The sequence below is a fragment of the Thunnus thynnus genome, chromosome 18 (assembly GCF_963924715.1).
Source record: "Thunnus thynnus chromosome 18, fThuThy2.1, whole genome shotgun sequence".
Classification (NCBI taxonomy): Eukaryota; Metazoa; Chordata; class Actinopteri; order Scombriformes; family Scombridae; genus Thunnus; species Thunnus thynnus.
In genome coordinates, this window is record NC_089534.1 from 27614195 (window position 1) to 27627836 (window position 13642).

The window sequence follows — 13642 nt, forward strand, 5'->3', positions numbered from 1 at the left end:
TGTGTTTAGAGTTGATATTTATAAAGACATTTCCCTATCGGAGTGGCAGCAGCCATGGCGACCGTTTTTACGGAAAGCAATGGTGTCTTTTTGAAATAAGAAAATAAACTGTTTCCTTTATCACGCTTGACCCGTTCCACCTGGCATTCATCAGCGGCGGGGCCTGCATGTTGGTCCTGTCGGCTGCTCTCCTCCCTCTGCCTCTTTTATCACTCTAATGGGGTGCTATCTCCAGGCTGCTCTCTCCGGGTCTCCGCGGCCCCGCTCAGCTCCCTTCAGCGCGCATTCTTTCCACATCCATCCCGACACACGGGCGGATTTAACACATAATCAGGCCGGACGGGAGGGCAGCCGGAGAAAGGGGGAGGCTCGGCCCTGACAGGACTCATCATGCTAGGACCGTGGAGACAGAAAGGCCCACACTAGTCATTCTCACTCTCTTGCTGTCTGCAAAAAAACTGAGGGAATCTCCCACATTCCCACACTGCGGCTCACTTTGAGCCCCGTCCGTAGGAATATTGAGACAGATGGGGAGAAACTCAATATCCCAGCTGCCCTGCTTGGACCAGTTACTCCCCTCTGTGCTCAGCTGTAATAAGGACAGTAACCTTGATTGGATTTGTGGGCTGTAAGCAAGCAATGAAGGTTGTTTTCCAGTCTCTGAGAATACTAAGACAAAGTATTGTTAGAAGTTTTTTGATATCAGGACCAATACAACACAACAACACATTGTACCAACATTGAAACAATACTTTTTTGATACTTTCGGACAACTAAAGCTCAAATCATATTTTCTGCATCCACATAACCACAACGGTCCGCAAAAGTAAGTTTGGACATCTGGTCACGTCAATGAGGGTTTGTATGAACGTCTTTGCCGACATGTGTTGACTGTACACATGGACCATTCTTGTTCAGATTTGATGATTGACAGTTCTTGATACTTGATACTATGAACAGATTTAGGTCTGTACTCACAAAGTTTGGGGATTCAGTAAACAGCCCTAATGAATACATAGAAAACTAGAAAACTGCATAGAAACTGAAAAGGTGCCACTGCATCACCCCATAGAACTTGGTGAGTACAGTGACCTAACTGGATTTGTGGGTTGTAAGAAAGCAAGGAAGGAAGTTGACTCCCAGTTTCTGTGAATTCTAGGAATAGATAAGGTTTGGAATTTTCTTGCCATCGTGATACCTGAGTTTTGGTCCCAATACCATGATGATCACTTTTTGATATCTAAAGCTCAAATTATACTTTCTGCATCTGCATAGCCATGAAGATACACATGCCACAAATAGTGTCATCTGGTCACAAGAAACGAATCTGAACAAACCTTTGATTCATAGTCAGATTCCGACCAAGCATTCTTGATCAGTTTTGATATTTGATGCTACGGACACATTTCAGTTGGTACTCAAAGAGTTTCAATAAGACTGAATAACCAGCTGTAGTGAAAACTGCGTAGGACATGAAAGGGCAAATTTGGAATCCGATCTGTCAACAAAGACACAAGATTAACTCAAGAAAAAAAAACCCACTGAGTGCCATGGCGTCACCCCCAGACAAGGGAAATAATTATTTTCTATTTTGGCCAGGAAGGGATATGTCAGACGGGCGTATAAGGAGTCACTGCCGCTCTCCCCCCCCCCCTCCCGCCCTGTCTGTCCCTCACCCAGAGTGTCATGACACTGCCAGAGCGTGAGAGAAATTGGATGTAATTCAAGAATGTTAAGAAGCTCAGCTCGGAGGAAAAAGAAATAAACCGAGATCTTACGAAAATACAGAAATCCGTTCGCCCCCCTTTTTTTTTTTTTTTTTGTGTATGTGTGCCTGCTTAAGATAAGGAGACTTTGTTTTACTCTCTGGACTGTGATTGAGACACCATAGTCACAGGAGCATTTGATTATCTCTATCCCACCGCTCTCAGGACCTCTCCTTTCTCAGGCTCCTCTTCCTCTCCGTGTATAAAATTGCTGACTGCAGCTTGTCCCCCCACACATCACTGAATGAAAGTGCTTGACCACTGGAAGGGAAATTACAGATGCTGGTTCTGTAGCTTGCCGAGGAGTTGGCTGGAATGTAAGACTTGTATTTTTTTTTTTTTCTCTGCTTAACCCAAACCCGCTTCTCTAGGGACTGACTAATTTTTCAGTGTCGTAAATAAGCCGACTGTTGTGTCTGCCGCTGAGCTTTTTTAGCGGGCCCGTGTCAACAAGCACAAGCTATTAGGCGGCCTTTATCTGCGCCAGAAGAGGACCAGACTTACATAAATGGGAGTTTTTTTTCAAGGAGTCACTCTTATACACTTCATCCTTACAAATGTAATTACACGTTGGGCTCTAAGTCCTCTTGTCAAAGTCAGCACAAGTTGTAAAGGGTCTTGGGTTTTGTATGGTGTTTTAACATGTTTGCGTGTCAGTGTTTGCCAGTAAGGTGTCAGTCATTTTGTCAGGTGAGAAGGCTATTGGGTGAACAGACTTGGTGTAATTGCTTTGTAGGTATTTCCACTCAGAAGGGAAGTGTTGCTGCGGGGACAGTCAACAAAGAACCTCTCACTCAATATCATCCCATCTCAGTGTCGGTTTTACAGAGTCTCTTCAGCATCTGGTGCCAGGAAGGGGAACCAGCCAGCAAATCAGTGTTCACTGCTGCTGCTGTTACTGCTGCTGCAGCCGACACTGGGGCAGGAATGCTGGGCAGGGACGGCTATGTTTGTACTTGTCACTCAATGCACTGGCAGCGGTGGGAAGAGCTGCAGAAACACTTAGTTGCCTATGTCATACAGGCATTTGATTTTGAGGCCTCATTTGCCGCTTTGTTGCTTCTGTAAATATTTCTGGGTGCCAAACTCGGTCGGACGCACTGATAAACACATCTGTCACTGAAAAAGCAAGAAAAATGAACCGTGTTTTGCTCATGAGCTTGAGTCAAAGGATCCAAGTTCATTACAACAGAGGTCTGGTTTCTGTAGTTTTGGCCATCGGTTATGATAACATTATCCTAAAGTAATTTCTGAGATATGGGGAAATGGCAACATTGCAACAATGACGTCCAACAGATGATCAGGCAGGTTCGATACAAGCTGACTGCTAGATTGCTTGGTTTTCTGTACTTACCTGTTCATTCGCTGCTGTTTGCTAACGTTGCATGTTCATGTAAAGTCAGTAGTAGGCCTTAACTGTTAACATGACATCCATGATTAGCTAATGTTACCTGCCCAGCGACTGCAGATGGGAAGTAGCTGGTTTGTTGAAGAGTGTATGCTGAGCAAAGCGTTTCCTCTTAAATATAATTTAAAAATTTCACACACCTAAAAAATATGTTGGTGTGTGAACATCTCCTATTACAGTTAAACAGTTTTATACATTTTAGAAAAGAGGGCACTAGTTGGTACTCAGCTAGTGCTTTTAGCTTGGGTATTGAAATCAGTGTTGGGGGGGAGAAGCATAATCATAATAAGTAGAAATCACAGTCAAAGCTACAAAAATAATTTGCAATAAACTAGAATTTTCCTTTAAAGTTGTGTTTACTTCCGAAAGACCTCCCCTCCCAGGCCTTATACTCGTCGTAATCTGTCCTGCGGATCCCTTCATCCGCTGTCGTGGTGGTTGCGGTGGGAGACAGCTCCGGTCCCTGCCGGGCTTTCCCCCTCTACACACTGGCCACCCAGCAGACGGACTCTCAGAAACCCAAAGGCAAACAGACATGCTGGCTTATCAGAATGTTTAAACAGCCTGGCATGGTGGGAGAAAACAGCGTCTTAAACTGGATCTGGCCAATCTTTAACCTGCTGGAGAAAATGCTTCAGTGTCATTATCAACATCCATGGGGGAGTGTATACACAACGTATCAGATACTGCAACTAGACAGGGTTTACTTTGCTGTTTGTCGAATGTTATCGCTCATCAGAATTGTACATACACTCAAAGCTGCTAAATATAATGAGTAAGCACATACAGACTCTGCGTATGTATTTTTCGCCTGGTCAGCATTCAAGACCCGCCGCTCGCAGCCTCCTTGTGGCTCTGTTTTCAATTACTGGCTCAAAAAGGTAAAGAAAGATTAGAGATAAAATCATGTCTTTTTCCTCTTGGAAAAAAAAAGGTCTTGTTTCACAAGGCTGTGGCAGTGCGATAAATGGAGAATGACAGGGCTTTCATGTAGCTGAAATGGGGATACCCTGTGCCTCGGCCTCCTCTTCATGCCGCTGTGGAAGCGTTAAAACTCAAAAACTCTGATCCCTCTATCCTTCTTATTGCCGCCCTGTCACAAGAAGTAGAGGCCAATATTTTTAAATCCTCCCGGAAAAAAAGGAAATAAAAAAATAGCAGAGCAGAATTGAGATCTGAAAATCGGGTGGGGTGACCCACTATGAAAATCACTGCTCATTTCCCACAGTGGCTCATGAAAAATGCATTTTAGTATAATTTGATAGTTTGTATGCAGAGCTATTCGTAGAAAATATAGATTTCTTGCAGATTGTTTAAGAAATCATGTGGCCTAGATTGCAGTTATTCACCAGGCTAAGCTCTGTTTTGCAGTGTGGATTAGCCCATTTGGAGGCTAAAATAGCCAGACCCAGATTAGACATTTTACTCCTTAGTAGTATTTAAACATTAACTCAACAAATGCATGTGATTCACAGGGGGGGGGGGGTTGCCGTATTTGTTTGGCATTTCCTTTCTGTCTTCGTCATGACTTGTTATCATGGCTCATTTGGAACCTAAAAATCACTTGTAATTTTAGACACATGGTAGGTGGATGAATTAATTGAGTTTAAGAGTGTTATTTATTTTACTGTCTCACTACACAGACAGTGAGGAGGCTTCCTCGATTAGTCAGATCAGTCTTAGGTTTGTTTACCTACTTGGTCAAAGGTAAAATGTTGAAAAGATCCACATGCTTTCTGCTAAATGTAGACTTATCTCTGCTCTGTTGGAGAATGTTTCCTCTAAGAGATAGGACTCGTTATAAACAAGTCGGACCCCTTTACTGACCTGAGGATTCATCAGATTAAAAATAGTCTTGTTATTTTCCTTTTGAAGTGAGAGGTTGTAGTTTATCCCTTGGTGAATGCTTCAACACAAGATTTTTGTAACGCTGTCTCATGGCTCAGCCTGCTTGATGAAGCCTGAGGGGGAAGGTTCATTCAAATACTGGCTGCATCAAGATGTGAACACAGTGGTTTGTTCTGTCATGCCCTCCTCGTGATGGGAATTCAGGTGCAAAGTGAAGACTCTTTCAGACAGTGTTTGCACAGGACTAATATAACCTGGAGACATCCACTTATTTGTTAACTGCTGAGATCATCAGTGAATATAATCCTGTGTGAACCCGGCTCTGCTGGGCTTTACTAAATAGAAAACGCTGTGTGAATTCCAGGTTGAATTTCTGGCTAGGGGTGGGTATCCTAACATGGCCGTATTAAGCCATTAGGGGGGCCAGGTGCAAGAAATGAGCCCCCACTGACCCCCCTCCCCTTCATTACTACAGTACTGGAATACTAATTTTGTCTTCTTTTTTTTTTTCACTAGAAATATATTTTGAACAGCCCTTCCCACCAGAGGACCTTGTTTTCTGTAAACTCTGGTGAACATTTTCCTCTGGCGGAGAGAAATGCATTAACTACTGCTGCAATATGAGGATATTTCTAAATTGACAATATAACAAGACAACAATTTAAGGGATCCTTATCAAAAATACTTATGTTATGAAAATGAATCACATTAAGTCTAAAATTGCCTCAAAAAACTAATACCAGTCTGGCTACATTAACTAGTTAACACATGGTACAGCTGAGACTTTTAAGGGCCTGGGTGGTCTGGGGCTCCAGGGAAGTTGCCCACTTTGTTTGGTAATGAAACTTTACCATGACAGGAGTTTTCATCCCTGTACCTAAATAATACATTTTTCAAGTAGAAAGTTTATGAATGTAAACATATTTTTCCATGATATACCCATTTATTCGTTTAACAAAATACATCAAAATTCTCAAAATGTAATATTGTTTTGACATAAACAGTTGGATGAGAAATTTTCCCAAACAAAATATGAAATAAAGAATAGGTAGACAAGCTGGCGGCCATTTTCCATATTTTAAAGTTTTCAATACTTTCCAAGTCCAGTCAGTTTTATTTGTATAGCCCAATATCACAAATCACAAATTTGCCTCAGGGGGCTTCACAATGTGTACAGCATACAACACCCTCTATCCTTAAAAAAACTCCTCCAAATAAAATGTAAGTTGTGCTACACAAATGAGTTTTTTCATTTTCTTTTTTTTTAAGGTTGAGTTTTCTCTAAACTATGATATATTTTTCTAAAAAGTTTTTACCTCATCTGGCCTCAACAATTATTCAAATGAAACAATCTGAGATGTTTTGAAAGGAAAATCACTGGTGGAACTGTTCACCACTCATAGACGTGCAATCTGTAAGAAGGGGTCGCAAGTAGACACTGAATCATTTTAAATGGTCAGAAACCAATAATACTCTATTCATCATCTTTTTCTTCTTCTTTTTTTAAAATAAGGAAGTGAAAATTGTAAAAAAAAAAATTTGAGTACTGTACTTTACTTGTATTTAATTTCCACAAATTTCCCTACACAGAAATGTGGGATCAACTGGTAAACGACATGACATTCCCATTTGATTCTGTACTAGTTTGTGCAGAGCTTTCGACTCAGTGTTTCTGTCTTTGTCTTCCTCTCTCCCCCGGCCTCAACCCTTTTTATTTCCTTCCACAGCGTGCGGTCGTGGTTTCTACAAGTCCTCCTCCCAGGACCTTCAGTGCTCTCGCTGCCCGGCGCACAGCTTTAACGACCGCGAGGGCTCTTGGCGCTGCAACTGCGAGGATGGCTACTACCGAGCACTCTCTGACCCTCCGTCTGTGGCCTGTACAAGTAAGTCTGCCATGCCGTTGCTAGGTAAACACAGCGCAGATCACTTGCCGGGATCTGAATTTAAACAGCCACACATGCGGGGGGAAAAAAAACACACGCCAGACCTGCTCAGTCAGTCTGCAGTGGCCCCATGAAAGCCCCAGATGTGTTCCATAGCAGTTCCTCTGCCTCCCAGTATGTCATTATAATTATGTTTGCAGGCTTGCATGTCTGTTTTCTGTCTTAGCTGGTTGCTAATGATGAGAGGTGCAATTTGCCATTTCCCGTCTGAAAGATTGCAATTACAGTCAGCAGCGGCAGCCCAGGCAGCACCCTGCGTCTTCATTTGTCCTGGCTAGTGTAACAGTTATGTGACAGCCATTGATGGCTTATTTACACAGGCCGGGGGATTCAGTCTGAAGGGTGGGGCTCATTTGCTTCCAAATCCATTCTCTAACACGTTTATTTCAAGGCAATGCTGTAGGTTTTTTTTTTTTTTTTTTCTCCTGTTGCCGTCAGCTACTGTGCATGGGGAGTGACACACCCTGCCGGGGCAATGTTAGCACTCTGCTTTATCTCTTGAGGTAAACAGCACCCCTAAACATAATCTGTGCACCTTATCTGTGTGCCTTCATTCTACTGATAATCTATCACAAGACTACTGGATAGGCCCACACGCTTCTGGCTGCTGGATACACAGTTATGTCATTCTTTTTTTGATGTATCTATTAGGAAGGAGACGGGCAAATTAACAATTCAGATTGTGGTTATTTATTTTGTACCATTTTCTGTTGATTAAAACACAACAAAGACACATATGCATGTGCGGGAAATCAGCATGCCTGGATCACATCCTGAGCAGAGCTGCTCTTTTCCTGCCAAAGTAGGCCAAGTCAGAATCTTTAATGTGTGTGTGTGTGTGTGTGTGTGTGTGACACAGAGAGAGAGACTGCTGCTGAGATATTATTCAAATAGTAGAATTTTATAGTGCTGCATTAGCTTGTCTATGCATTAAATCAGAGAATCAAAGAGAGGATTATACGGATTGGAGTTTGGACTTATTGTTGTAAATGTCATATGAAAAACAATTCTTTGTCATTTATGAGTGTCGGTAAAACAACACATTGAGCAACATCTCTGTTGTCCCTGCCTGCCCTTTTGCTCTTCCCATTCATTTCAACATATCTTCAGTACACAGACATGTTCATGTTGCCCCAAGTGTGTGTGTCAGTCATGAACTATTTGGTACAAGTTTGCACCTTTTCTTTTTTTAATTCCACCCCTTCGGAAGAATAATGTTGAGCAAGTTGTGGCATTATTATACAAGTGAAAATAAATGATCAGGAAAGAATATTTTAGTTACAACACTGGGTGAGATAGAGGATTTGCAAGAAAAAATGAATAAGATTATAACTTGAATAAGAGAAGCTGAGCTATGATGTCCTACAAACATTATCTATCATTAAAACTTCAGCCTTCTATTTTGCATTTTAGCTGGCTGTTCTTCTCCATGTGCTCCACAAATGTGGAAGAAATGTTCTCAGCAACAGAAACTTTGCCTGTTTATAGGAATACTCCACAGGACACTTTTTATTAGCTTGAAGTCATTGTTAACATGTCATTTTAAGAAAGATGATGTCACTTTTGAAAAAAAGAGATAGCACTGTCTTCTTCATAGACAAAGTTAAATTAATAAGAAATAAAACACCCTCTTGTTCAACTCAGCCCACTTAGAAGTTTTGTTGCTACAGCCTTACTTATGGTGGCTAATGTTAGCTAATGTTAGCTAATGTTAGCACTCTTCTGTACTTCTGTGCTATGCTATGTTGAGCATGTCACAAATAAACATTTCAAGGGTTTTATCTTGGGCTGCAACTAAGGCTTATTTTCATTATGTTATCTGTTGATTATTTTCTCAGTTGGTTGTTTGGTCTATAAAATGTCTGAAAATGGTGAAAAATGTTGATTACTGTTTCCCTAAAGCCCAAGACCTCAAATATCCCAACCAAGATATTCAGTTTACTGTCATAGAATACTAAAGAAACCAGAAAATATTCACATTTAAGAAATGTTTAATCAATTATCAAAATAGTTGGTGATTAATTTAATAGTTGACAACCAATCAATTAATCAAATTAAGTATATGAGACATGCTTGTTTGCTGCTTGTGGTAAGATTTTTGCTCTTAGAAAATACCATTATTGTATAATCATAATCATGTTCAGCAAAAGTTACACTGTATAGTTTTAATTTAGTGAAGAGGAAAAAAATGTAGCTAGCTGTGTCAAATGGTTTCAAACAGGTAAGAACTGTGGAATGTTCTCACGTTGAACTAGCGTCACATGAAGCAAAACAGAGAGCAATATTATAGTGTTCCTTTAGCAAATTTGTCTTTTTAACTCCATTCCCAGAACCATCTGACACAAACAAGGACATAGCTCAGACTAAGCAAATTGAGGCCGGCCAAAGACCACAAATCACCAATCTCTCCGTGTAGCACAGGGGCAACCATACAGATCTTGTTCTAAAAGACAGGTCCATTACTCACTTCTCCAACCATCCTAATCGGATGTTAACGCTTCACTCTAACGTATCCCACTGATCAAGGGCAGGACACACATGCGATGGTAAGAAAGAGAAAGTTCCCACTTCTTTGCAGTGTCCTCTGGCCGTTCCCTTCTGGGTAATCACCTTGGCCAAGTAGCGCAGTAATTACTGAAGTTGCCTAATGCACACTTTCCATTATTCATTTTCATTAACTTTGGGTCTACACTTGATGACCCCATACCATTATATGTAAATATGTATTTTTAACTTGTATGAATAGCTTCGCCCTCCTCTACATTCGCCCAGTACATTTTTTTTTGCACAGCTTTCTGTACGTGCATTTCCTCATTCATCACTGGATTAAGTCAGTGTGACCAATAGTTACTGTGATTTCCTTTTTTCAAGCCTTATCCAGGCCAGGAGTGAATAGTAATTGAAAATGAATTTGCACTGCCTGAACAAATAGCTTGATTGACAGATTTTTTTAAATAGGGGTTTGTAAAGCTACCATATCGTAGGCCTTAGCAAAACAGTGAGATGGATCTCTGGCACACAGAGATTAAGAATGTGTCTATGAGGATTTGAGAGGAAATGAGATGAAGATGTAATGTGGGGACATGAAAAGCCAAATCCACGTTGAATAAAGATGAGGGAAGAAGAAGTTCCAAAAACATAGCTCCAAATACATTGTTTCCCATGTGCTATGTGTTGAGAGGAGGCGGAAGGAAGAAATGCTTTTGTTTGTCGAATGTTTGTCTAAGCCATTCATATGCAAAGTTGTGAGAAAATGAGATATATGGGGACAGCTATGGGGAGGCATTTTCTCTAGAGGCAGGGCAGAGACTGGAGCTGTTGACAGGTTGGGGAGTGGGCATCAATCATGCAACAGCTGTGAGCAGTGCTGGTGCAAGCTCGGGGCTGAAAAGGGCAGTCGTGAACAGTCGTGTCTTCCTTTCAGCCCTGCCGCCCCCCTTAAAAATGTGCCACCTCAACAAGTTGACGTCCATCAGAGGGTCCATCCTGCCTGGAGTTGCTAGGGGACTGTGATAGAATGTAGGGGCTTGTGTTGCTACGAAATATCAGAGCCGGTGTTCAGTTCAAAATCTAAAAAAATATATTCTTTTTCATTCTGCTGAGGCTCAGACCCAGATTCACTTCAAGAGGATTCCAGTTTCCTTCATTCTGTTTTCCTGTCAAATGAGGATATTTTACCAACATTCACTTTCAGTTTTACCTCCAAGTAAAGTGGTCTAAATTGTTAGCTTGTTTACAACCTGCTTGATTGTGTATTGTCAGACTTCATTGTAGCAATGTCACCACAGCCCCAGATCTCAGTAATTACTGTGGTCAGGGCTGGATTAACCCAACGGGATTGCCCGGGGCAAAAACCCCTCCCCCAGTTCCCCAAGTTAGTGTGGACATAATTTAGCAAACTTGTTGAAGAATATGCATTGTGTAAGTATACAAGGGCCATTCTAAATGATAGGGTAGGAAGTATGGTATAGGTAAAAAGTGTAGTAAAATGTATATTACTGGCAGAGATGCAGAGAGAATGCCTTTACCATTTTATGGTGCTTCAGTGAACCAAACACATTTTCAATTAACTTTGTTTAAAATACTTGCTGCCCAGTTGATTTAAGGCCTTTAGGGCCCTTAATGGTCTGGGGCCACTGGGCATTTGCTTGCTTTGCCCAGTTGGTAATTCATCCCAACCACCCATCTACTATCCATACCAAAGTTGTAATGACCCACGATTGTCCTGTAAGATTTATGCGGGGAAAGCAAACAACACATCACCACAATGACCAAATCTGCAGTGCTATTAATTACATGGATGCGATACATGGAAATTCTGTTCTGTCCCCGTCCTGATCATGCATATGTAAAGTCAATGTAAATGACTGCATTATATTTCACTTGCATTGTAATTGGATGAGCTCATGCACAGTGTGATTGCAGCTTGTTAACTCACAACAACATTTACAATTACCACCACATATATGGTAACTGAGGAGTTTGTGTAAAGACATTACACAGTGTTTGACCACTGACAAGGGCTTCTGTCATTGTTCCAAGATTCATTGTTTTACAGATGTGACAAGGGAGGCACCATGTAGCTCCATAATGCTTTCATCAAATGTGTTTTGGCATCAGAACTTCATTTATGTAGATTTGTTTGCATATTTTAGTTGTTTACTATGAGTGAAAACTCTGAGCACAGAAAACATGTATTGTTCAAATGCATTCTTAGTGATTCTTTCCTTCAGTTTTTTTATTCATGTCCATGTGCCATCATGCACTCTCCAGAGATGGGGCTGAAATGGAATTTCAGCTTGCAGCACACATTTTGTGCAAGTAGCAAATCCAATATTGAATTCAGTGTGGTAGTATTGAAGTAGTATTGAAATTTTAGATATTACAACAACAGCAGTTGGAGGTCCTTCAGCCAAAAACTCTTCTCCGAGCTCTTCTGCATGGCTTCCCTCGTACAGGTTTTGCTGCAGCCCCATCATTAGAGGCTGGGTCACGGGGTCACAACACACATTTGTAGAGTGAGGATTACCTCATGGGCGATTTGAATACCACTCACCCCTGCCGCCCCTCTTCCCACAGCTCCCCAATTAGAGCACAGCCAGCTAATAGGCTGTGGAGGGTTAAGGCAGCCCCGAGCACCTCTCAAGGCCGATAAGCGCCAGATTCTTCCCTCTTAAGCTTGGATTTACTCAGGTCTCACAACTCTGCACAGAGTCGAGATGGGCTTTGAAACATGACCTAAAAACTATCAGCTACCATACTATATTTTCTATATGGTAGATTATTGGATGTAGTGGATACTTCAGTGCACCAGGAGCCTTTTTCTCACTACTTTTACACATGGGAGTGCTTTGTTTATTCCACAAAATCACAGGTTCTACCTTAAAATCTCTGCAATGTTAGCATGCAAATGATTTAGCAGGAAACATAAATTGTACGCACATATACTTCATACTCATGCACAACAACAAAAACACCCTCACACACATGCTAACCCATGCTCGGTCACAGCGGCAGCGTTGGAGGGAAGCGAGCAAGTGATTGAGACATTTCAGGCTGTGGGGGCTCTGGCAGGCTAATCCGTGAAATGAAACTTGACTGGGAGGAGGGGTGAGAGGAGAGAACACGAAAAGATAAGACAGAGTGGGGGAGTGAGAGACAGGCAAAAAAGTAGAAAGAAGAGGGAGAGCAACAAGCCCTTGAGCTATAAGGATGAGCAGACAGACAGACAGCGGAGGGCTCAGGATGCGGCGCAAATCTGTGCTGCAGGTGAAGTAGGGGCAGAAGAGTTTCATATTCCTCAGTCCAGACAGAACATATATGGCGAAACAAAGAGACGCCAAGGAAGAAGAAGAAGAAGAAAGAGGAGTGGAGGGTTTGGTGCTCTTCAAACGAAATATGATGTGTCGTCTGACCATGACAGACAGAAAGTCTTTATACCATTTCTGAAAAAGACCTTTCGCAACCTTCTCCTGTCTGCTTCCTACTGCCCTGATTTCTCTCCCGAGAACTCTCCAAAAACACTTTCAGACAGTCTCTCCTCAAGAGCATTTGTGGTGTTGCACATGTGGCATTGTACACATAAAAAGCGACGGATGTCATTGTGTGAAGAATGAAAAACAATAGCTTGAGAGAGAAGTTCAAACCCTGTTTTGGGAAGTTCCAAAAAAGATTCTGCTTTTGGAAAGGGAGTTTCAGTTTCATGATGTGACAAACACTTTGTTGGAAGTAAACCAAGGCCTTCAGAGGAGGAAAAGCACAGCCTGCAGTGTAGTGTGCACCTCAGAAACAATACAAAAGACAAAGGTCATACAGATACGGGGTCAGTCTAATCTAATTTCCTTTTTGGCCTGTTGTTGCAGAGAAATCGCATATTTGATCTGTGGCACCTGAGACACAAATAAGAGTGGCATGGGCAAAATGAGATGTTATCATAGCCTACCGTGGTCATGGAAATGCAAGAATAAAAGATCCCTGAGGTTTTGGGCGGGGGGTGGGAGGTGTGTGTGGGTGTGCGAGTGAGTGCGCACATGTGCGTGGGCGTCTAAGTGCATATGTGTCGAGGCACACCTTTCCCTTTGTCCGCAAGGAAGATTGAGAGTACGGGTCGAGTGTCAATGCCAAGGCTGAAGTCGAGTGGCGCTATCAGCAGTCACTCCTCTCCACTTCACCTGCCA

The 13642-nt window shown here is 42.0% G+C and overlaps 1 protein-coding gene and 1 long non-coding RNA gene across 8 annotated transcripts in view; one reads left to right on the forward strand and one right to left on the reverse strand.

Moving 5' to 3' along the window:
* The window catches only part of epha7 (eph receptor A7), a 90378-nt gene that overhangs the window by 15642 nt on the left and 61094 nt on the right, over positions 1–13642 (forward strand). For all 7 annotated transcript variants that reach the window (XM_067571524.1, XM_067571525.1, XM_067571528.1 and 4 more), the window contains exon 4: positions 6750–6905. In XM_067571524.1, the coding sequence (XP_067427625.1) occupies positions 6750–6905 (156 nt within the window). The remainder of the gene's footprint in view (positions 1–6749; positions 6906–13642) is intronic.
* Positions 1–13642, reverse strand: part of LOC137168784 (uncharacterized) — a 202858-nt gene that overhangs the window by 3924 nt on the left and 185292 nt on the right. The window lies entirely within an intron of this gene.